At 50.5% G+C, this 24756-nt stretch overlaps 1 protein-coding gene across 2 annotated transcripts in view; it reads left to right on the forward strand.

The window, feature by feature from the left end:
- Nucleotides 1–23145, forward strand: part of Slc41a3 (solute carrier family 41 member 3) — a 50339-nt gene extending 27194 nt beyond the window's left edge. For both annotated transcript variants that reach the window (XM_059258187.1, XM_059258188.1), the window contains 7 exons: nucleotides 6967–7111; nucleotides 8798–8944; nucleotides 10608–10752; nucleotides 15405–15484; nucleotides 18808–18942; nucleotides 20969–21117; nucleotides 22685–23145. In XM_059258187.1, the coding sequence (XP_059114170.1) occupies nucleotides 6967–7111; nucleotides 8798–8944; nucleotides 10608–10752; nucleotides 15405–15484; nucleotides 18808–18942; nucleotides 20969–21117; nucleotides 22685–22897 (1014 nt within the window). In that variant the 3' untranslated portion in view covers nucleotides 22898–23145. The remainder of the gene's footprint in view (nucleotides 1–6966; nucleotides 7112–8797; nucleotides 8945–10607; nucleotides 10753–15404; nucleotides 15485–18807; nucleotides 18943–20968; nucleotides 21118–22684) is intronic.
- The last annotated feature ends 1611 nt before the right edge of the window (nucleotides 23146–24756 follow it).

Below are 24756 nucleotides of genomic sequence, written 5' to 3' on the forward strand. Positions count from 1 at the left end.
CTGGCTTGCCCAGCCTGATTTCTTATACAATCCAGGACCTACCTTCCCAGGCATGGCGCCACCCATAGTGACCTGGGCCCTCCCACATCAATCATTAATGAAGAAAATGCCCCCCACAGACTTGGCTACAGGCCACTCTGATGGAGGAGGCATTTTGTCAGCTGAGGGTCCTGCCTTAATCGCTGTTCCATTGCTGTGAAAAGTCACCATGACCAAGGCAAGAAAGCATGGAATTGGGGGCTTGCACCCTCTCCTTCTCGGGTACAGTGTGTGTACCACCCTTCAGCCCTCTCCCTGCCCACCCTGCCGTCCAGCAGTTTGAGAGGCTTAGTCCATTATCAATGCGACATCTGCACACAGGAAGACATGGTGCTGGAGAAGTAGCTGAGAGCTACATCCTGATCCTTAGGTAGAAAGAACTGGGCCTGGCATGGGCCTTTGATACCCCAAAGCCCATCCCGCTCTGCTCCGCCCCGCCCCACCCCCAGTGGCACACTTCCTCCAACAAGGCCCTACCCTCCTAATCCTTTTAAGATTATCCTATCCTATCCAAGAGTTGCATTTCCTGGTGACTAAGCGTTCAAATATATGAGCCCGTGGGGTCATTCTTATTCAGACCTCCACAGTTCCTTGTGTTGACAAAAACACTAACCAGGTCCCCAGCCCCCAGCTTGCTCTGCTTTGCTTCCGACTGTGAGGGGAACTGTTTTGCATCCTCCATGATGCCTCCTTGCCACAGGCCCAGAGCAATGGGGTCAACACACCGTAGGCTGATCCCTCTAAAACACTGAGCCGAAGCAAACCTCCTCTCTTTCTAAGTTGAGTGTCTCAAGGAGTTTGTTATGGCTGATGGAAAGCTAACTACCATTCGGCCATTTCCCAGGGAGGACTGGTCTGTCCCACCTGACCAGGTTGGAAACCAAGTTACCCTCTTCCTCAGAGTCGCATTTGAATCGAGCCCTGTTTCTGCTCCTCCCTCCCTGTGTGGAAAGCCAGCAGGTGCCTCCTGCTCTTGGCTCTGCAGCTCCTCTGTGTAGAGGAGCCCTGCCTCCCTCAGCAGCCCTGCGTCCAGCTGGAGTGGTCCCCTCTTGCTGCCTTTCCATGTGCAGCGGTTCATCCTTGAAGAGCTCTCCTCTGTGCCTGCTATTCTGAAGCAGACTGAATACTCACTGTAGTCCAAGCTCTATGCTGCCCCCAGGTGCCACCCCTCAGTCCTCTCCCTCTTGAGTGTGAGTGTGTGTGGTGTGTGTGTGTGTGTGTGTGTGTGTGTGTGTGTGTGTGTGTGTGTGTAGCCCTCCAGCCCTCTCCCTCTTGGTTACAGTGGATGTGCCTCTCACCCTACTATCCTGGTCCATGCCCTCTCTTGCCTTCTGTACCTGGGCTGAGTCTTACGGGCCAGAACCAAGCCTGTGGCTGAGTAGCTGAGAGTTTAAAGCAGCATTCAGATCCATAGCAGGAGGTCAGATGAGGGAGTGTCAAATGCCCAGCACTGGGCATGTGGCTCCAGCCTTTCTAGAACCTTTCCCATAGAGAGCTTCAGGACTTATGAAGCCTTCCTGGGCCTGGCTAGACTTACATTGTAGTTGGATTATTCTTTGGGCCAGTAGCTCACTAATAATGACACAAGACTTCATATTAATTATGAAAGCCTGGCCTATAGCTTAGGCTTGTTCCTAACTAGTTCTCATAACTTAAATATTAATCTACGTTCTATCACATGGCATTACCTCCCTTCCATCTTGCATCTCCTGTTTCCTCTCTGCATCTCCTATGTGCCTAGATGCCTCCTCCTCTTCCTTTCTCTCCCCGGAAATCCCACCTAAACCTCCTGCCTACTTATTGGCCATTCAGCTTGTTATTACACCACTCACAGCAATACACCTTTACACAATGTACAGATATCCCACCACATTACATGCTGCTTCAAACGTAGCTTACATATGATATGTTTCTTCCATTTTAAAAGGGCTTAACTTTGAGTCACAAGTCATTGGGTAAATTTCAGAGTTGGACTTTTAAAAACCTTCTATGTGTTCTGTCATTTAAATGTGAAACCAAAGGTGAAATTTTAGAATAATTTCTAGAGTTTATTTGACAATTTCTCTTATGCGTTCAGTGTACCTTGAGCATGTCCATTCTGTTTTCACCCACACCTTCCTGAACACCACCCACACATCCCTCTCCCCTTCATGCCCACCCTGCTCTTTTGTGGTGACCCACTGAGTCCAGTCAGTGCCGCCTCCTGGAGCAGTGACTGGTCTTGTTGGCGTGATCTCGGGCCAGTGAACATAGCTCTGCAGTGAGTTCATGAGTGCCGTGCCGTGCCTGGAAGATGGCATTTCTCAGCTCTTGTTCCACCTTCCTGTTCCGATGCTCTTCTGCCACCTCTTCTGTGACGTTCCCTGAGCCGTGGGGAGGCTTATGTCCGTGTCTTGGATAGGGCTGAGCTCTAAACGGTTGTTTATTCTCAGCATGAGACTTTTTTTTAGTCTTTAATTTTATGTAGATGGGTATTTGGTCAGCATGTATGCCTGTGTGCTATGTGCATGCCTGGTACCCATAGAGGCCAGAAGAGGGCATCAGATCCCCTGGGACAGAATTACAAACAATTGTGAACACCTTGAGGGTTGTGGGAATTGAACCTGGGTCCTCTGCAAGAGCTCAAGTGCTCTTAACTGCTCTTAATCATCTCTCCAGCTGCTCAGTGTGAAATTGTGTAACTTCTCATGGTGTGTGGGGACTCCCCAAAGAGACTGAAAACAGCCACTGAGTACCCTATGCCAGACCCCCACTCCCTTGCTCTGTCTCAGGGGCCATAGCCTTGTAGCTGGAGAGTTTCTCTCCGGGTCCCGCCAAGCCTTGCAGTCCTGAAGCCCACTTATAAAATAATCACTCAGAAGCCGGGCGGTGGTGGCGCACGCCTTTAATCCCAGCACTCGGGAGGCAGAGCCAGGTGGATCTCTGTGAGTTCGAGGCCAGCCTGGGCTACCAAGTGAGTTCCAGGAAAGATACAAAGCTACACAGAGAAACCCCGTCTCGAAAAACCAAATAAATAAATAAATAAATAAATAAATAAATAAATAAATAAATAAATAAATAAATAAAATAATCACTCAGAAGCTTATATTACTTATAAACTGTATGGCTGTGGCAGGCTTCTTGTTATCTGTTCTTCTATCTTAAATTAACCCATTTCTATTAATCTATACCTTGCCACGTGGCTGGTGGCTTACCTGTGTACTTTGCATCCTGCTCCTCATGGCGGTGGCTGGCAGCGTCTCCTGACTCAGCCTTCCACTTCCCAGAATTCTCCTCTCTCTTTGTCCTATTCTATACTTCCTGCCTGGCTACTGGCCAATCAGCGTTTTATCTAGCAATCAATCAGAGCAACACATTCACGACATCCCCAGCATAGCCTCAGTTCTCCATAGACTTTGTTTTATTTACTAAGTGATGCTGGCATGGCTACATTCTCCTTTCCATTGAGGCTTATTATTGTCTGTCTGTCTATCTGTTAGAAGAGCTGGAACTGGAACCCAGAGTCTCACACGAACTGGATCAGCACTCTGTTACTGAACCATGTGACCTTCTATCTTAAGCTTAGATTTTTTTTCCTCTGGGAAAAAAGAAAAACATTCCACAAAATAATCAGGCTGTTGAATATTGAGTAACGTGTACAAGCAGTAGCATGTGCGTGGCTGCGTCCCCGGCTGCTCCGTTACCTTACCAGGATGAAAGTATCCCTACGGAACTCCCTGTATTCCCCGTCTTTATGTACATGCCCATGGAGACCTCTGACTTACGGACACGGGGTTTTTTTCTGACATCTCATCCTGTGATGACTTAGACTCACTGAGCAGCATGGCCAAAGCAGTGTGTGAACCACCAGCCACTCCTGTCTATTATAGTTACCCCAACTCTGTTCACACACGCAAATGCTTCTCTGGAAGAGATGCTAGGTCCCCAACCCACCCCAACTCCCATTCTATTTGAACTACCATTAGTGAACGAGGACCAGCTTCCCACGTACTTATCAGTACGTTTCCCCTTACCACCTTTCAGTGTCAGTCTGACCTAGCGAATAAGTCTGTTTTCCGTCACTGCGACAGAGTGCCTGAGACATTCCACGTGTGCAGAGGGAAGGTTTGTCTTGGCTCACGGTTTCCTAGATTACTGTTGCTATTGGGTCCATAGCGGTGCATGATGGAGCAAAGCTATTTTATGATGTCCGGGAAGTAAATTAGAATGAGAGTACTCTACCAGTGATCTAAGATCTCCCAAGAAACTGCCTCTCAATGGTCCACACACCTTCTTATAGCTGAAGACAAGACTTAAAGCATGGGCCTCTGAGGACGTTCTGAATTCAAGCTAACAGCACAAGGCCTGAAGGATAAAGATCAGGCATTCATTAACCGTATGTGAGCATTTGGGCTGTATCCTTAGTGCCAGACCCTGAGGAACTCCAGCATCCAGTGACATGTTTCCTATCATATTCTACTTAGAATCGTCCTGAAAACTAGGGGACTCAGTTATTTTCTCCATGACTCCATGGTATCTTTTATCATATAGGAATCATATAAATTTTATATATAATATACTATATATAGGTGCTTTTTTCAGTACAGTTGAACCACATGCATCTAGGTGAGTGCTCTACTGTCCAGCTGTATCCCTGCTTTTATTTATTTGCTTTATGTTTTGCCCAGGCTGGCTTTGAACTCAGTCTGTGGCCCAGGCAGGCCTTGGTCTGTGACCTCACCTCAGCCTCTAGAGTAGCAGGTGTTGTAGGCATGTGTTACCATGTCCAGCTTTGTGCTTTTCTTTATTGGCTTTGTGTCGCGTTTTTTTTTTTTTTTTTTTTTTTTTTGGTTTTTTTTTTCGAGACAGGGTTTCTCAGTGTAGCTTTGCGCCTTTCCTGGGACTCACTTGGTAGCCCAGGCTGGCCTTGAACTCACAGAGATCCGCCTGTCTCTGCCTCCCGAGTGCTGGGATTAAAGGCGTGCGCCACCACCGCCCGGCTATGTCGCGTTTTTAGAAGAAGGCTTTTTCTGGTCTGAGATCTCTTTAAACATTCATTTTGTTTTTGCTAGGTCTCCCTTGATGTCTTGCTCCTCCTGCCATGGTTCATGTGGGAACAGACATGCACAAATCATGGCAGACTGCAAAACTCTTAAACTGACTGTCATATATCCCCTTATGTCACACCTTGGCGTTTAGTGTTTAAGGGTGTTTGCGGGGTGGGGGGTCCACCTTTCTCCTGGTTATAGTCACTCGGTTTCCCTTGCCCTGGATATTTAATATCCACTCTCTGAAGTCATGCATCCAGGATATCCCCTCTTCATCCCCTCTTTGCTAGCCTCGTTTTATAGAGCAGTGTCCTGTGCTCACTTTCTGGACTCCCTTCTGGCCTGTGGTCTGAGTCTCTTTCTGGAAGTGCTGCCCTGCTTTTATCTCTCTAGCTTTATATGCATCTTGATTCATATTGTACAGTATATCTGATACATGCTAGGAATTCCCCCGGACCTCCTTCCACTAAAGTGTCTTGGCTCTGCACATGTGGTTACTCATCTCTGTGGCTTTTTGAGTGAGTCATCGGGCACCATGAGAAATCTTGTGGGGCTCTGGCCAGGATCACATTGGGGACTCTGGCTGGGATGACATACTTATGGGGACTCTAGTTGGGATGACGTTGGTTTTGGGGACTCTGGCTGGGATGATGTTGGTTAACTTGGGATTCTTGTTGTTATACACATTGCACAAGCTTCAGACCTGAGTTCGATCTCTAGAACTGACATAAAAAGCTGGGTGTGGTGCTGTGATCATGAAGTCCCAGCACTGAAGAGGCAGAGACAAGAAGATCTCTAGGGCTTGCTGGCCAGCCAGCCTCACGTGAAAACAGCCCCAGGTCCATGTGTCAAAGAATGATGGGTGGGAGCCATGAGATGGCTCAGCTGGTAAGAGCACTTGCTGCCAAGCCTGATGAGCTGAGTTCAATCCCTGGGACCCACATGGTGAAGGAGAGAACCAACTCCTACAAGTTATCCTCTGACCTCCACATACACATGTGTGCCCCTCACCGGCCACACACAAAATATTATAAATAGACAAATAGATAGATAAATAAGTACATACATATATAAATAGATGAAAAACTCAAATAGGGGCCTGGGAGATGGCTTAGCAGGTGAAGGTTCCTGCAGCCAAGCCCGAGGATCTGAGTTTGATCCCAGATACCCACATGTGGAGGGAGAGAACTGACTCCAGCCAGTGGCCCTATCACCTCCACATGTGCCCCCGACCCCTCTCACAGAAAGAGTGAAACCACAGTGGAGAGCTCCTGAAGAGCAATCCCCAAGAACTTCCCCCTCCGACAAATGCTCATCTGCTTTTCTTGTCCATAGACATCACAGGGCTCCGCCTGTGTTCCCCCATTCTTTGGTAATGGGCACCAATGCACACAGACATTCTGAACTAGGGGTCCTGATGCTGCCTCAGACCTGGGCTCTAGGTGCAGAGGGACTTAGTGGACCAGGGCCTCATGCTCCGGAGGCAGAGAAGTAGCTGTAATGATGGTGTGAGCTGGGGACAGGACAGTTGGGGTGTGAGGCAGGCATTTATGATAATGCTGTGAGCCTGGGAGGCCAGTAAGTGGCTACTATCTGGGTTGTAGAGTATATACCTGAGCCAGCGAGCATGGAGCTCTGAGCCAGAGGCAGGCATCCCTCTAAGACCCTGTTGCCCTCTTGCAGGTGGTATCTCACGCGGGACAGAGGTAGACAGGGCGGCTCTCCCTGGAGTCACCTTGGAGGGAAGTGCTGAGGAGAACTGCCAGTATGGTCCAGGGTGAAGGGTATAAGGTAGTGATGAGGGCCTTGTTTGATCCTTGAGGTGACCAGGAGTCCGAAGGACCGGGAGGGTGGCAGTGGCCAGGGAACTTTCTCATGGGTCTGATTTCTGTCTTGGCAGGTGCAGGCCACTATCGTGGGGCTCCTGGCTGCACTGGCCTCCCTGCTGCTGGGCGTGATATCCCGAGAGGAGTTGGATTGGACTAAGGTGGCAGTGCTGTGCACGAGCAGCGTCATAACTGCCTTCCTTGCGGCCTTGGCCCTAGGTGAGCCATGTCCCATGCAGCCCCATGCAGCCCCAGGCAGCTCCATGCAGCCCCATGCAGCCCCAGGCAGCCCCACGCAGCCCCACGCAGCCCCACGCAGCCCCGGGCAGCCCCACGCAGCCCCGGGCAGCCCCAGGCCTGCGTCTCTACAGTTGTGTTCAGGTTCCCGGAGAAGTGATCCCTGAGGCTGGGCATTGGTGTGGAACTGCAGGGGGTCTGGAAGTGGGTGGGAAGACCTTGCTAAGTCCTCAGTCTGCCCTGTGTCCTCTCAAAGGTGTGTGTGTGTGTGTGTGTGTGTGTGTGTGTGTGTGTGTGTGTGTATGCAGAGAGCATGTGCATGCCTGAGGCAGCTCTGTTGTCCAAGGTGTGCTTGCGTGTGTAATGTGTGCATATGTGTGTGTGAGCGTGTGGATGGATGTGTGCATACGTGGGGGGGGGGTGTGCATGTCTGAGAGAGCTCTGTCGTCCCTTCCCTCGCCCTGACAGACTTCAGTTTATCGCTCCTTACAGAGGTCAGATACCTGAGCATGGCAGGTTTCTTCATCTAGTTTATTGGCCTCTGCATGTCAAGAGTGGGTGCAGAGCCATGTGCAGATTGGCTCACAATTGTAGCAAGCCTCCTGCCTCAGCTTCCTGGGATTACAAGCATGCATGATGGTTCTTAAGAAGCAATCCCAAACCAGTGGTGTCCTTTATGGGGCTTCAGTGGGGCCAGCACCGAGCACTGGCTCAGCTGTAACTTCAGGTCCACGTGGAGCTGGAGCTTAGAAAGAAGGGTACAGGCCTCTGGTTTGGTCACACACAGGGCACAGTGTGGCCGGTGGTGACGGCATTAGCATAGCCTTGAGAGTGAATGCAGTCGTTGTTGTTTTTAATTTCATTCATTTTGTGGTGCTAGGGACCGAGCGTGGGGCCTTGCTGTAATTATTTTTAGGGTCACAGGATTCTAAGCAGTATTACATTCTAACAGCCAAGATACAGAATGTTTTGAAGAACCAGGGGGGATCCTGCTGAAGAAGGCTAAGGCCCAGCTAGGAATAATGGAGCTTGCAAGACTATAGGGTAGGTGTCCTCAGAGGGACTGAGACCCTGGAAAAGGGTCTCTCATCTCCCAGACAAGCCATGAAGCTCATCGCTATCTACACGTTAGAGTCACGTGTTCTGCCCTAGTGCCCAGGGACAGCAAAGCTGGGCTGCTGAGATAAGGGACCCCCAGGATATCTCTGATATCTGGACTGAGCCCTTCACTGCGTATCCGTCTGCCCTCCCTCCCCATCGTCCATTGGTGCTTGGACTTAAGAAATGTCTCACGTATCGGTTGCTCAGAGGACCCAGCAGGTACTGGAGACTAGATCCCCCTGCCCCTGAGGCTCCCGATGTTCACAGCATCCTTGGAGCATCCCTCCATGCAGCAGAGGCTGAGTACTGTGTCGTCGCTCTAGTTCCAGGTGGGTTGAGAGGCCAGGGGCTACCTGCCTGCTCAGGTGTCTTCAGGGTTTCCAGGCCATCCCTGGCCACCCTCACAGGTCCCAGCCAGTGACAGGAACTCAGGGAGGTGGGCGGCCTGCTGAGCATCCAGACTTTGATAGCTCTAAGTACTTATTGAGTTTCTGACCACCTGCTTGGCCTCTCAAGGGGCCTCTAAGCCAGCTGCTCCCTGGGCCCTCCTCTCCCCTCCCGCTGCAGGAATTCTAATGATCTGCATAGTGATTGGTGCTCGCAAGTTCGGGGTCAATCCTGATAACATCGCCACGCCCATTGCAGCCAGCCTGGGAGACCTCATCACTCTGTCCATCCTGGCCCTGATAAGCAGCTTCTTCTACAGGCACAGAGGTAGGGAAGGCGCCGAGGAGGGGGCCTACCCAGATCACCCCAGCCTGAGTGGGAGCTGGAGCATCATCCTCGAAGAAAGGAGCCAGGGTGCTGTGGAGCCCAAGCCTGCAGATGGGGGTAGGGGTAGGGGTGAGGGAGTGGGGGGCACCTGAAGTCGCTCAGCAAGTCCAGGATGGCTGGAGAAACTGAGTGTGGAGAGAGCTGAGCAGCTCAGGTCCACAAATGTGGGCCTGTCAGTTTCCGTCCAAGGCTGCTCTGGCGATGGGTGTGTCTGCCCTTCAGGCTGAGGGCGGTGGAGAGTGGTGACCTGGTGGGACAGTTGTTGGAGGGAATGTCTGGCACAGCTCAGTGCCCTGTGGGAAGAAGGATTCGGAGGTGTGAGAAATAACCGGTGGGTGCAGACTACTCAGTGTGGCCTCCACTATACTCTCTGGCCAGTCTGGCCAGTCTGGACTGAGTCCTGTCCTGTCCTGTTAGGAGACAGTGAGGAGCCTCGGAATCAGATAAGATGACCTAGTTGTACTGAGTTTAAAACAAGATTTGCATAGGAGTTAGTTATTTGCATTTGATTTGCAAAGCAAATCAGAGCGCCATCCACCTCCCCTCTCCTCCCTGCCTATGCTCAGGAAAACAGTGGGCCTGACCCTGGGAGACAGGTCTTCCCTGACTGGGGAATGAGTTAGCCCACAGCTGCCAGGAGCAGTCAGGAGCATGCATGGATGTGCGGCGGTGGGAGCTGTAGGTGGGTTACGGAGACCTGGACCGCCCTCCCAAGTGTCTTGTTCCTGAGTGTTAGTGTCCTGCCTTCCTTCCTGCTCTGGGGATGGTACAGAAGCTGGCCATATTTACCATGAAGCACTCTGTCTATAGCTAGCCTGGGGCACCTGGGGCAGACGAAGGGACCACAGTTGTGTGCTGTGGAGAACGAGGAGGGGGTGTTCCCAACGACACCACCCAGAAAAGGAGAGTGGGACGCAGACTGTGCATGGCCACCTAGCATTAGGTCTGCTCAGGAGGGTAGGAACAGGATGAAAAGATGATGCTAGAGCAAGTCGATGTTGTGTGCACATGTGGCAGGTGGAGTCAGAGAAGGAGGCTGGAAGGTAGCAGAAGTGAGTGGTGCTTTGAGGGCCTCGGCCCTGGGTGAGCAGCACCCTGGCCTCCTAGCTGGAGGTGACTCTGGGATATGAGTAGCAACCAGGCCAGCCTGATCCATGCTCCACAATAATATGGACTGTCCCAGCCAGGAGAAAGCTTCCCCCCCGACTCTGCCCCTGCGGTTATGTATCCTGGTAGGGGCCTCTTCGCTCCTCTGGGCTTCTTTGGTACCTCCGAGCAGGGCCATGGAGAACTGTCATACACATGCAAGGCTGCCACCTGCTCAGACCCTGGCCTCGTGCTGTGTATTGTAGCATTGGGTAGGGAAGCCTGATCAAGGTTCTTGACCATTGCCAGGGCATGAGAGAAGTGAAGGGGTGTGGCAAGATAGAGAGGAGCTTCCCCAGCTGCTTCACAGTTGCTCTCTGGCTGTGGCAGGACGGCCCTCTAAACGGCAAGTGCCTTGGTTCCAAACTTAACCTCTTGATTGACAAAGGTCACACCCCAACCAGCGCCCATATGCCAGCCTTGGCCATATGAGCTATGTATGTCTGCTTTCCCTCAGAAACATGGTATCTGACGCCGCTGGTCTGTGTCGGCTTCATAGCTCTCACCCCTCTGTGGATCTTCATTGCCAAGCAGAACCCGCCCATCATGAAGATCCTGAAGTATGGGTGGTTCCCCATCATCCTGGCTATGGTCATCAGCAGGTGAGCAGCGTGGAACAATGACCCCTCCGCTCTGTGACAGAAATGCCTGACAGAAGCAACTTCAGGGAGGGAAGGTTTATTTTTCTCACTATTTCAGAGGGTTCGGTCTGTGATCATTTGGCCCTGTGCTCCTGTGGCCCCAGGAGCATATCACAGAGAAGTGCTGTTCACTTCAGAGATGACCAGGATACAGGAAGAGGCCAGGCCAAGGTGCAACCTCCAGGGAGTCACTTCCCTAGTGACGACCTCCTTCTAGCTAGGCCCCCACCTCCTACCTTTTACCGCCTCCTCACAATGCCAGATTATTAATCCATCAAGGGATTGATCCATCCATCAAGCCAGAGCCCCAATGATCCATCATAATCAAATGTCTCTTAAATGCCTTGACACATGCAATACTGATCACCTGGTAATGGCTAGTCTGGTCAAGCCAACAGTCAAGGTTAACCATCACAGGCCAGGCAAGGTACCACACACTCGGGAGGCACAGGCAGGTAGATCTCTGTGAGTCTGATGCCAAGCCTGGTCTGCATAATGAGGTCAAGGCTGGCCAGGGCTACATAGTGAGACCTTTAAAAAAAAATAGCCCTGACAATCTATCCCTTGTCAAGTTTACAGACAGACAGATCATTTCAAACCATAACATCCCACTGTCACTCCCAAAAGCTTACCTCTGTCTTACAGTGCAGAATTTGTGCAGTTTAACTCCAAGCATCCCCATAGTGCTAGCAATTCCCATATCATACAGCAATCTAAGCTCAAGGTCTCTTCTGGGACTCCAGACTGCAAGGCCAAAGGCAAGTTGTGTGCTCCCAACACACAGTGGCTCAGAGAAAACCTTTCCATTGCAAAAGGTGGTGAGGAGCCAAAGTAAGACATGGCAAGGCAAACGTTAAGTCTGAGGCCGCTGTCTGTCATCTGGGACACAGTGTCACGATACCCGCTTCAGTAGGCTTGGGACGTCCAGCCTCTGTGGCCTTTCTGTCCCCTACCCACAGAGCTTCCTACGCTTGCATTCTACATGCTTGCAAACCAGTGCCACGTATTCAACACCAAGGTCTGCCACCAGCTCAAGCCGTGTTCTTTTGTGTACAGCAGCCTCTGGGCACTGCGGTGGCTCAGTTCACAAAGACACTCCCCTGGCTGCATAAACAAGGGAGCCCCCAGGTATTCTCAAGGGACTGCCGTTTAAATGAATTTGTAATTTAACTTCTTGGAGCCTGGGATAGGTAGGGTCTGGTCAATTCCTGAGATGCCCTCAGGCGTTTTCCATTGTCCCAGTTCTGAGTGTTTGGCTTCTCTTGACTCACTAATCCCCTCGCCACATCCTCTGTCTATAACTTTCCTGGAGTTGCCCATTTCCCCCAGGTCCTTCTAATCTGCTTTCTGCTCCCATCTGTACTGTAAATCAGCTGAAAGCAGCCGGAATTACTGCACCACAGCCTGAGTGCTGCGATGCCTTAGCATCGCCACGGAATAAGTTATTTATATCCAGCCCCACCGCTTTCAGGGCCCTTCGTACATGAGTACATTTTATTTTGATCAAATTCACCCCTCAGTTTTCCACCTCCAATTCCTCTAGGGTTTTCCTCCATCCCTGTTCCAACTTCATGTCCTCCATAGATGATGGATGGATAGATAGAAAGACAGACAGACAGATAGAGATATCCATCTCTATATAACCTACTGAGTCCAGTTACTGTGGCCTACATGCAGGTGGGTGTAGGGATGTCCACTGTAGCGTGGGCAGCCTACCAGGGACCCCAGCCTGGGAGGAAACTGACTTCCTGTCCCCGACAGCCATTGACGGCCCGTGGATTCTCAACTAGGAGTGTGCGTTATGAGCCACCCCTGTCCACACTGGAATATTGTTGCAAAATTCTTTGCCAGCATGTATCATGAATGGCTCCTCGCTCAGTTCCCAATAGCCCTCACTCCTGTCCAAAGCCTCACAGGAGCCAGGCTTTAACTGTCCAAATTCCATGGCCACTCTGGTGATCTTCCACTAATTCCACTTAGAACATTCTAGGCTTCCCTAGCCCACTTCTCCACATTTCCCCAGCTTCCTTCCTCACGTCAGTTCCAAGGAGCTCAGGACCATGTGGTCAGGTTTGGTGATATTGGGGACTTCCCGCCTCTGGTGACAATGTGGGTTTAGAGGGCTCAGTACATGATTGGTTGGCCCCATGCTGCTGGGCAGAGCATGAGGATAAGTCCCTGTGTGTGGAAAGCCGTCCACATGGTGGTGACCATGAGGCAGGGGCAGGGCAGGGTGTAGCCCCAGGGGCACATCCCCACGTGGCACAGCCAGATGTGTGCCTCACCAATCTACAGGTGTTCCTTAACCCAGTCAAGTTACTCAACAACTTCCTCCCTCCCAAGAGCCCTGGAGCACTCAAAGTGAGGGTGGGTGCAGGTGCCAGGGGTCGGGTCTGGTGTGGCCCTGGGGTCGGGTCTGGTGTGGCCCTGCCACAGAACCAGTGCTAAGTCCCGGTGTGAATGAGCCTCACACACTCTGAGCCCCTCACTTAGGCCCCATCCACTCTCCTGAAGCCACTTAAAGCCACACAGGAGTGCCGGCTGCCGGGAGAGCCGAAGCTGGGCAGAGCGAGAGCAGCATAGCCCAGCTCCATGCCCTGTCCTCGTGCTGTGGAACACCAGCTGTATTGAGACTCCTGTGCAGGTGTCTGAGGGTTACCATTGCTGTGATAAAACACCATGACCAAAGCAGCTTGGGAGAAAAGGGTTTATTTCAGCATATAGCCTACAGTCCATCACTAAGGGAAGTCAAGGCAGGAACACAAAGCAGGAATCTAAAGGCAAAAACTGAGGTAGAGGCCATGGAGAAGTGCTGTTTACTGGCTTGGTCCCCATGGCTTGATCACATTGCTTACTCTCTCTCCCTCCATCCCTCCCTCCCTCCATTCCTTCCTCTCTCTCTTCCTCTATCCCTTCCTCTCTCCCTCCTTCCCTCCCTCCCTCCCCCCTTCCCCTTCCTTTCTTCCTTTCCTGTCCTGTTTGTTTTTTGAGACAGGGTTTCACTGTGTAGCCCTGGCTGTACTGGAACTCTGTAGACCAGGCTGGCCTCGAACTCACAGAGATCCGCCTGCCTCTGCCTCCTGAGTGCTGGGATTAAAGGTGTGTGCCACCACCTCCCAGCTTCATATTGCCTTCTTATACACTCCAAGATCACCTGCCCAGGGGTGGCACCACCCACAGTGGGCTGGGCTGTCCTGCATCAGTCATCAATCAAGAAAATATACCACGGACTTGCCGACAGGCCAATCTGATGGAGGCATTTTCTCAATTAAGATTCCTTCTTCCCAGATATTTCTAGGTTTGTGTCAAGTTGACAAAAGTCTCCAGCACAATAGGCGTCAGGGTCGGTCATCCTGGCTGCAGGGAAACAGTTCTTGCCCATGGTCACTACCCTGCCTAACTGTTGGTGGGACCCAGAGCTGTGGGGTTGGTCCCACCATGTTTTCTGGTAGGAAATGTTGACATGGACCACTGCGGTCCATTCTGTCATGTTCTAATCCAAATCTCAGGGCAAAGAGGCTATGGTTCAGTTACCTTAACTCTAGGGGTTTTGTTTGTTTGTTTGTTTTAGCTCTTTGGTTTTGGGGGGCCCACAATCCAGCTCCCAAATAAATACACAGAGACTTATTCTTACTTATGAATGCCCAGCCTTTTCTTAGCTTAAATTATCCCGTCTACCTTTTGCTTCTGGGCTTCTCCTTTCTCTGTTCTGATTATCATTCTTTACTTCTTACTCCGTTCCTGGCTGGGTGGCTGCGTGGCTGGCCCCTGGCATCCTCCTCTCCTCCTTTTATTGCTCCTCCCTCTTCTTCTATTTATTCTCTGCCTGGCAGCCCCGCCTATCTCTCTCCTGCCTTGCTATTGGCCATTTGACTCTTTATTAGACCAATCAGGTGTTTTAGGCAGGCAGAGTAACACAGCTTCACAGAGTTAAACAAATGCAACATAAAAGAATGCATCATATCTTTGCATCATTAGACAAATATTCCACAGCATAAACAAATGTAACACATCTTAAAATAATACTCTACAACACTTTACCCCTACAATATTCCAAGGCTACTGACAAATACTGACCTACTTTCTCTAAGGCTCTGCAAAGTCTGAGAGGTAGAAAGGCATTTCCTAAACTCCAGGGGAGTGGGTGTCTCATCCCATGACGGAGTCTAGCCAGGAGGACCTGTGCTGCTCATGGCCTGGGGGAGGCTCTTATTTCATAATGGGTCGCCATCATCCAAAGGACCTTCTGGAACAGCTGAGGCTTGGAATAAAGATATGAGGAGACAGCTGGGTTGAAGCAAATGTTCTGTGTAGGGAAGGGATGATATTTACCAAGCCCAGGAAGGTGGCCAGTGGGCAGCTGGCCGGGCCACTCTAACGTCAGCTCCCTTCTCTGGGTTGCAGCAAACGTTCTGTGTAGGGAAGGGATGATATTTACCAAGCCCAGGAAGGTGGCCAGTGGGCAGCTGGCCGGGCCACTCTAACGTCAGCTCCCTTTTCTGGGTTGCAGCAAACGTTCTGTGTAGGGAAGGGATGATATTTACCAAGCCCAGGAAGGTGGACAGTGGGCAGCTGGCCAGGCCACTCTAACGTCAGCTCCCTTCTCTCCCCAGTTTCGGAGGCCTCATCTTAAGCAGAACCATTTCTAAACATCAGTTTAAAGGCATGGCTGTCCTGACTCCCGTCATATGTGGTGAGTGCGCATCTGAAGGGACCCCGGAGCATATGGGGAGTGAAGCATACCGGTTTTATTGTTTTTGACAGGGTCTCACTTTGTAGATCAGGCTGCCCTAGAACTCTTATGTAGCCCAGGTTGGCCTTGAACCCACGGTGATTACCTGCCTACCTCAGCCTCCCTAGTATTACAGGTGTGAGTACCAGGCCAAGTCTTCTTTGTTTTAGAGTCATTGGTGGCATTAAAACTCAGACATTAACACATGGGACTCTGGATTTCTGTCTCCACCTTCAAAGTAAAGCCCACAACAGTAGTGGTTTACTCTCTGGGCCCAGCATCAACCAGCATGTCTGTGTGACACTGTGCCTCAGCCCCCACAATTCCCTGCGGTCCTGCACTGACTCACTTCCTTTCCTTGCCTTACTGCCCATGGTCTGCAGGCATTTGGGTTGTGACACCGACTTCTGGCTGCTCAGAGAGAAGTCAGGCAGGCAAGACGCACTGGGCAGTGATGGAACTGGGGCTGCGGGAGGCCGTTCCTAGCCTAAAGGGACTTCCACCTGCCCTGTCCTTCTAGCCCTGGTGGCTTGTGGGAAGCTGGATCCTGGTGACCAGGGAGCCGACAGGTTAAGAGAGGTTGAGAATTGGGGTAAAGAGCTGAATCTATAAACATAACTAATTAATTTCTTTCCGTCCTCCTTTATAAAGTTGTGTATAGTCAGGAGAAATGAATGTCCAGCCATCCTTTCTGACTGCAGGTCGATGGCTTTTCTCCACTAGGGTCATCCAAGTGGCTGATCTCAGACCCTGACACACACACACATGATTGTAGACAGATTTTTTTTCCACCACCAGCCCCAAGTAACAACACAGAGACTTCTTAGTAACTGTGAAAGCTTGGCCTTTAGCTTAGGCTTGTTCCTAACTAACTCTTATAACTTAAATTAACCCATTTATATTAATCTATGCTCTGTCACATGGTGTTACCTCTCTTTCATTTTGCACCTTCTGTTTCTTCTCCATCTGGCTGGCTACTCTGCCCTTCTTCCCAGAGTCCTCTCTGTTCCCAGAAGTCCCACCTATACCTCCTGCCTAGCTATTGGCCATTTAGCTTTTTATTACACCAGTCATAGCAATACATTTTCACACAGTGTACAAATACCCCACAACATTTACCCCTTTTTGTCTAATTAAAAAGGAAAGGTTTTAACTCTAACATAGTAAAACTATATACAATAAGAACAAATATCAAGTAAGAATTACATTCATAATGTTTAGTCCATATGTAATTAGCAAATTGAAAGTACTGTATTATCTGTCCTATCTTAGGGAGTCCAAAGTTTTATACCTAAACCATTTTTATCATAACTTGTATATCATTATAAAAATATCTTTTTAGACCTAAAAATATCTTTTTAGATAAACAACTTAAGCTTTCTCAACCTTATAAACTTTATATCTCTTATGTAAGTTTTTTTTTTTAATTTGGTAACAAGGAAAACTATACTAGCTAGTCTTCAGAGACCCAAGAAGTATATAATATTCCCTGAGTAAACAGGGAGTGCAGAGCAAGCAACTTCCTAAACTAAGAAACAGCAGAGACGTCTGGCTGTCTGAACAGTCACCCAAGGGTCCTCTGCAACACTGGGGCCTCCATCTTCAGCCTGTGGGCCTAGAATATCTGGCAGACTTTTCTGTGACGCAGGAATTTTGAAGGAATGTCCTACCCCTGTCTTGGCAAAGTCCGTTAATTCCTTCTTTTGTGTCCTGCTTGTCCAGATTTGGACAGCGTTCTGTCTGCAGTCGGGGCAAGGGCAGCCAACTTTACCACAAATGCAAACTCCATGTGGAGGTTCTTCAGTGCGCATCATCATCTTTTAAAGTAAATTGGTGCTGCCAAGAGCAGATGTGTCTCATTGTCATAAAAAGCCTTATGTTATTAAAACATTTTAAATGCCATATTCCATAGGTCTCTGAAGTGTTTGAAGACCATCTAGCTATTTAAAATGTATTTCTGTTTAACCTTGAAAATGTACCTAACATGACTCTAAGTTTGATTGTTATAGATGACTATTAACCCATCTTTCTTTATTATTCTAAATAGGTTTCAAGGACTAAAACTTTACATTTTTAAATGAGCTGCATAGGTACAATACTTTAAACAAGAGTAGAAACATACATATAGTATAACAAAAATAACCTTAAACTTGTACCAATATACAAAAATCTATACCAATATGAAATATTTGAGACTAGTGGTTGTTCAAAAGTAAACTCAACAATTCACCCTTTTATGCCATCATTTCTATACTGTATCTCCCTTTTTTCCCTTCAGAAAGAGATCCCTGAATCTAATCTCCTTTGTTCAGCTTTTTCCTTGATCATGACCAATAACAACTTGTAACTAACCTCCCTAAATGATGACAAACATCTATAACCCACCAAATGACCAAAAAACATCCACCTCATCTCTTGGGAATGTAGGTATTATGTTCTCTAGACCGCTTCCTGTTGTTTGAGGGGGGCAACAGCATCTTTAGGGGACTGTGAGAAAATTGGAATAATAGTCAAGTCCTGGGAGACCTAGCTGTATTATTTTTTTGTTTAGTTTCTGTGTAATGGGAAAGTGTAGAGCTTATCTGAAGTCTTGGCTGAATAGTCTGTGAGGTTGGACCATCTCAGCTAGCAGCTTTGAAGTTGTTCTGGATGTAGAATTTTGAGGAAACTGCAACAGAGGCATTCTGAGAGGCTGGATCACCTGGGCTACTTGTCTTCACATGGCCTATCTAGGGAAAGTTCCTGTGGGGCTGTGGACCCTTGTCAGGGACAGGCACTGTCCTCTGCCAGTTCCCAAGAGAAGGCCATGTCCAGCTAGGCTATCCTATGCTGCAGGGCTCACAGCCTCAGCAAGATGTCTCAGAGTTCCAGGGTGTGAACATGCTCATGGTCTTCTGGGCTCCTGGTGGCCTCCTGGGTCCTATCATTGAGTCTCCCTGAAGACACCCCTTCATGCATCCATCCACACCTCTGGGCATGAGCATCTGTACTATTCAAGGCCCCATCCACCCGTCCCCCTCACTTCCCCACAGGACCATCCAGGTTTTTTGTTTTGTTTTGTTCTGTGTTTATGGCTTTGCCTGTTCAACTTCGCTAGGCTTAGAGACTGGCTGTCAGGGTGATCGTGCTCACAGGATCTGGGGTACCCTCCCTGGGTGCCCAGCAAAGCTGAGTGGAGGGAGAGAGGAGATAAGAAATGCTGTGTAGTGACACCATCCTGGAGAAAGCAGTATGCGGTAAGAGAAGCCAGAGGTTGGAGCGTGCTGTACCCTCTGTCCTCACAGGTGTTGGTGGCAACCTGGTGGCCATTCAGACCAGCCGCATCTCCACCTTCCTGCACATGTGGAGCACACCTGGGGTCCTCCCCGTCCAGATGAAAAGGTTCTGGCCTAACCCATGCCTCATTTTCTGCTCCTCAGGTCAGTATGCTGTCTGCTGAGGCCATGCGGCCATATATTTGTGTGTGTGTGTGTGTGTGTGTGTGTGTGTGTGTGTGTGTGTGTGTGTATGTGTGTGTGTGTGTTAATGTTTACAATGGGAGATCTCACTATGCTACCCAGGCTGGCCTTGAACCCCTGGGCCCAGATGATGATTCTCTCACCTCAACCTCACATTTAGTGGTGACCATGTGCACATACTCCCATGTTTTCCTAACATCACCTACCAGTTGGAAAACCTTTTTCTGTATTATTTCTGCATCACACATTTTACTTAATTCTCACTGTTTACACATGGTTTTCCTACAGATTTTCTTGAGTGTTCAGTCCAGCTGCCCCACATGGCATGCTGCCACTACAAACTGCATATTCTGGGGTGTTCACCCACTTCACAGCTTCTTGTTTAGGCTTTCTTCACATGCCTTAAAAAAAAAAAAAAGAGTTGGGGTGAGGAGACGACTGGGTCAGGAAAAAGTGCTTGCTGTACAAGTGTGAGGACCTGAGATCAATCCCCAGAACCTATGTGAAAAAACACAAACAAAGCCGGGCGGCGGCGACGGCGCACGCCTTTCATCCCAGCACTCAGGAGGCAGAGGCAGGCGGATCTCTGTGAGTTCGAGGCCAGCCTGGTCTACAGAGCGAGTTCCAGGACAGCCAGGAATGCACAGAGAAACCCTGTCTGGAAAACAACAACCAAAACAAAACAATAGCAACAACAACGACAAAGAGCAGGCATGGTGACCCCACCTGTGACCCTAGTGCTGGGGCCAGAGCTGCATGAATTCCTAGGGTGTGCTGGCCAGCTTCAGGCCAATCAGTGAGAGACACTGTCTAAAAAGTAAAGCAGATAACTCCTGAGGATAATACGCAAGCATGCACGCACTCACGCACACACACTCACGAATGCACGCACGCACACACACTCACGAATGCACACATGCGCACACACACACACACGCACGCACACACACTCACGCATGCACACACACGCACACGTGCATAGAGTTGGCTGGGAATGTAGCTCAGCTGACTGTTCACTTCTCAGCACCATGTGAAAGTGGGTGTGGTAGTGCACACCTGTAATCCCAGTACTCGGGAGGTGGAGGCAGGAGGATCAACCTGGGCTGTATGATACCCTTCCCCTCTTTGTCCCCCAAAACTATTTTCTCTGGAGCTGGAGATGGACCCTAGGGCCTTGAGCACGTTCAGCGCATGCTCTGTCGCGGAGCTACACTCTGTCCCTAACAAACCACTTGTTTCTGTTGGTTGACGTTTTCAGTTCATTGTGGTGTTGTTGGAGTGTCTGAGTTTGTCAAGTGACTTCCCTGCTTTTTCCTGACAATCTCAGGAGGACAGAGATGACTTCTACTGTACGACTGTGTTTGAGAAGGCATCACACCCACTGGCTGTAATGCCCAAGTGTATGTTGTTGGGTCTGGGTCGGGTGGAGTCCGCTCACTACAGATCCTTAAGCTCAGAGAGCAGAAAAGCAGAGCTCATAGCTCACTGATGTCTCAGCTGCACTGACAGGGCAAGGTGGGGGAGCCAGCCAGGGAGCCCTGCCAGTACGTCACCCTCCCCAGTTGCTCCAGGCTTCTTCCCACCTTAGCCGCTGGCACAGTCTGTCTCCCACTCCAGTGTCAGACCTCATCCTGGCCCCTCCCCACAGGGGTCTTTAGAACCCAGGGGGGCTGCCCCCACTTGCACACCCTTCCTAGCCTAAGCTTTCTTTTCTTGTCTTTTCTTTTCTTTTTTTAAGTATTTCTTGCCATGTGAAATGAAATAACCTTCCTTCTGTGTGTGGCCAATTACATGATTCTCATCTGTTCCCTCCAATGTCAGCCCCTTGAAGGAAGGGAAGGTCAGGACCGAGTTCCCACCTAATAGAGTGCCCCACATTGCTGTTTGCAGATGAAGGAGCTTGGGTGCCTCATTGGGGGCTCTTCCTTTGCCAGTGGCCTCTGCAAGCAGGTAGGTTTTGTGATCCTCTTGATTCCATTCCTTCTAGAAGTCAACTCTGTGTCAGCTCGAGTCCTGCTCTTTCTGGTGATCCCAGGACATCTGATCTTCTTCTACCTCATCTGCCTGGTGGAGGGCCAGGCAGTGACAAGCAGCAAGGTCTTTGTGTTGCTGTACCTGGTGGCAGCCATGATCCAGGTGAGGAGGACAGTGGCAGAGACACACACTGCCTTCACGGCTTCTTAGCCAGCATCGGTGGTCCTTGTCCCGTGGGAGGTACAGAGTAGAGTTCCTGTCGTACAAAGATTCAGCCAACTCACTCAAGCCCAGCGGTGTGGACTCGACACAGAGGCCCCTGTGCTGTGTACCACACACCTCACACCATGTCTCCGCTGCACACCGCACACTGCACGTTGCCTGCTCACACCGCACGCTGCACACTTTCCTCACTGTGCACGGTACTCTGCATGCCACACTCATCAGAAGGCTGGAAGAGTGGCTGTGGGTGCGTTGTGTTCTGTGGAGGAGGCTGAGCCGGCTCTTCTTCCCCTCACAGAAGCCCTGGCTTTGCATGGGACTTAAGGGCGCGTACGGTCTTCCTTCCAGGCAGGATGGCATGTGGTCGCTGTGAAGAGATTCAGCTGCTGCTGCTTTGAGAGGGGGACCTCAGCACTGCTGAGATGCCCACTGGCTGATGTCTCCTAGAGTGTCAGCAGAGAGGACCATGGGCACTGTGGCAGTTTCAGGACAGTACACTGAAGTGTTTTCTTGTCACTAGACTTAGTCAAGTCAAAGACTTTACCTAGGGGGAAGGAACAGGGCAGGGACTGGCTGATAAAGACCACAATGACTATGCGACCTGAGTAGGGCCCTGTAGACTGCTCCTTGGAAGCTTCTAGAAGGGCTCACCAAACCTCTTGAGGGGGGAGGGGTTCAAGCAGAGAGGGTCCTGGCTGTGAGTGGCAGCAGGTCCCTGTGGCACTTCAGAGGCCAGGGCTGGACCCAAGCACTAGCAAGGACATATGATGGTTGAGTCCAGAACCTGCTGCAGACCGCACCCTGCCCTCTTCTGTGTTGCTGAGTAACCAGCAAAGAGGTTGATTTGCTCACACTTAAAGCTGCTGAGGGTCCAACCAGTGTGTGGCAGGCATAAAAGAAGACAGGGAGCCAGCTGTGGGCTGAGGGGGCCTGTGTGTGTGAGGAAGCCAGTCAGCAGCAGTGGCCAGCAGCAGTGGCCCAGCAGCAGTGGCCAGCAGCAATGGCCAGTCAGCAGCAGTGGCCAGCAGCAGTGGCCCAGCAGCAGTGGCCAGCAGCAGTGGCCAGCAGCAATGGCCAGTCAGCAGCAATGGTCAGCAGCAATGGCCAGCAGCAGTGGCCAGTCAGCAGCAATGGTCCAGCCCTGTTCTTTAACAACCTGTTTCAAGAATCGATTCAGACCCAGAGAACCTGGTCCACTCCCTCGAGAAGTATTGGTCCATGCATGACCTTACCATTTCTCACTAGACCTCAGCTTAGAAAGGTCCCCCCCCTCCCCGACACAGACACCTCAACACCACCACAGTGGGTCCCCATCTCAATGCCACCACAGTGAGAACCAAACTTCCAGCACATGTCCAAGACACTCAGGTTCCCAAGCAAGGCCGGAGAAAGGGAACTGACTGGGGTTGACTCGACGACCTTGGTGGCATCCTTGGAAGCCAGCTGGTGCTCTTGGTTGTCCTTGCGCCTCTGACTTGTCTTTTACATCTTTTTGCTCTTCTGGCAGGTGGTGATCCTGCTGTACCTGGCAGAAGTGATGGTCCGGCTGACCTGGCACCAGGCTCTGGATCCCGACAACCACTGTATCCCCTACCTCACGGGCCTGGGGGACTTGCTGGGCACTAGCCTTCTGGCACTGTGCTTCCTCCTGGACTGGCTGCTGACGGGTGGAGCTGACCTTGCAAAGCTGGTTTCAGAGCTGGTTTCTGTGCCTCCCTGACTGAGGCTGCCACCTGCAGGTCTCCATGGGGCTCTCCCTCATGTCCACAGCATCCCGCAGGCTGTTCTCCTGCCGGGGGCCTTAAGCTGCTAGATATCTGCCTGGGCAGTGGCCTCATCAGTCTGCCAAGGAGACGAGCACACATCTTGATTCTGAAGTTAGTAGCTGAGCCCGAGGTGCAGTCCTGACATCAGGAGCTCTGCTTGCAAGTGTGAGTGAGTATGTGTGCCTGGCGTGTGTGCGCGTGTGCGTGTATGCACATGTGCGTGTGTGTGTGTGTGTGTGTGTGTGTATGCACATGTGTGTGTGTGTGTGCACGTGTGCATGTGTGTGTGTGTGTATGCACATGTGTGTGTATGTGTGTGTGTGTGTGTGTGTGTGCACGTGTGCATGTGTGTGTGCATATAGGGCAGGCTGTTCTAACCTGAAGATGCTGAGGAGGAAGCCTGTCGCTGCAACCTGAATTGAGTGGAGCAGGATGGAACTCGTCTGCATCCCCAGGTCTCAGACTACCCATGCCTTGACTTTGCTGCCATCACTGGGCTCAGCCCCCTGGACCCACACTACTAGTGCCCTGGGCCCAGTGACCATGCACTTTCACCCCAGGCAGGCCCTGTGTACCCTCATCTACCCCAGCATTTAACCTTGTGGCTGCTTTCTTTTTATTTCCCCCTTTCTCTGTTTTATAGCAGAACCCTCTGTTTAGGTTCTGGTGATCAAGAGACATATATATATATATATATATATATATATATATATATATATATATATATATATATATATAATAAAGCATAGCTGACATTGTACTTGGTGGTGTGCGTCCTTCAGGGTGGTCAGGGAGGCGGTGAGGCTCGGTCTCCAAGCCGTAGATGACATTTCTCCAGAGCAGTGCTTCTCATGCTGTGGCTGAGTGTACATATCACCTGGAAACCTGTGTGTATAGTACCAATCTTCCTCTGCCTGCCCGGGCAGCTCCCTGCTGGTTAGCAGACATCAGCTGAGCCTTCATGTTGGGGACTCATTGTCCAGAATGTCACTCCTCTTTTTTTGATTGACGTGTGTGTGTGTGTGTGTGTGTGTGTGTGTGTGTGTGTGTGTGTGTGTGTATTTCTGAGGTATAAGGTGATATTTTGATTCATGTCATCTTTTTATGATTTATTGTTTTGTATGTATGAGTGTTGGCCTGCATATATGCAGAACCCATAGAGACCAGAGGAGGGCATCAGATTCCCTGGAACTGGAGTTACAGGTGGTTTTGAGTTACCTGCAGGTGCTGAGAACCAAATTGGTGTCTTCTGCAAGAGCCGTAAGTGCTCTTCATCTCCCAGCCGTCTCTTCAGGCCCTCCTGTCTCCTTGTTTGTGAAATGTGTTTACTCCCTGTTTCCCAGCTCCTAAGTCATGGGTCGGCAAGGCATGTTTTCCCTCAGCCATCAGATGTTACCATGGCTCCTCTGTGCCAGATGGTGTCCCAGGTGGACATGATGCCCGGGCTGGGAGTATGTGAGCAGCTCCAGGAATGGTGGGAATGCAGGAGGAAGCACTGGGTGGGCACGGAGGAGGCATTTCCATCCGGTACTCACCTAACCTGGAGGAGAGCAGGCCTTGGGAAGGCGTGAAATGAGTCGTGATCTCTGAGGAGACACAGGTGCCAACTGCCTAAGGGAAGACGGTGTCCTGACCCCACAGTGTGCCCTGCTCCAGCGTGCCTCCCATTGGCCACGCCCAGGTGTAAGTTCAGGGCCTGGGGAGCAGGTTGATAGCCCACAAGGTCTCCCTCCTCGTGGGCTCAGAGCCCAGTGGGATGAGAATGGGTCGAAGGGGGGGTTGGGTACAATCCAGCACAACTGTGGGCCAGGCC

Source organism: Peromyscus eremicus, chromosome 3 (genome assembly GCF_949786415.1).
Source record: "Peromyscus eremicus chromosome 3, PerEre_H2_v1, whole genome shotgun sequence".
NCBI lineage: Eukaryota > Metazoa > Chordata > Mammalia > Rodentia > Cricetidae > Peromyscus > Peromyscus eremicus.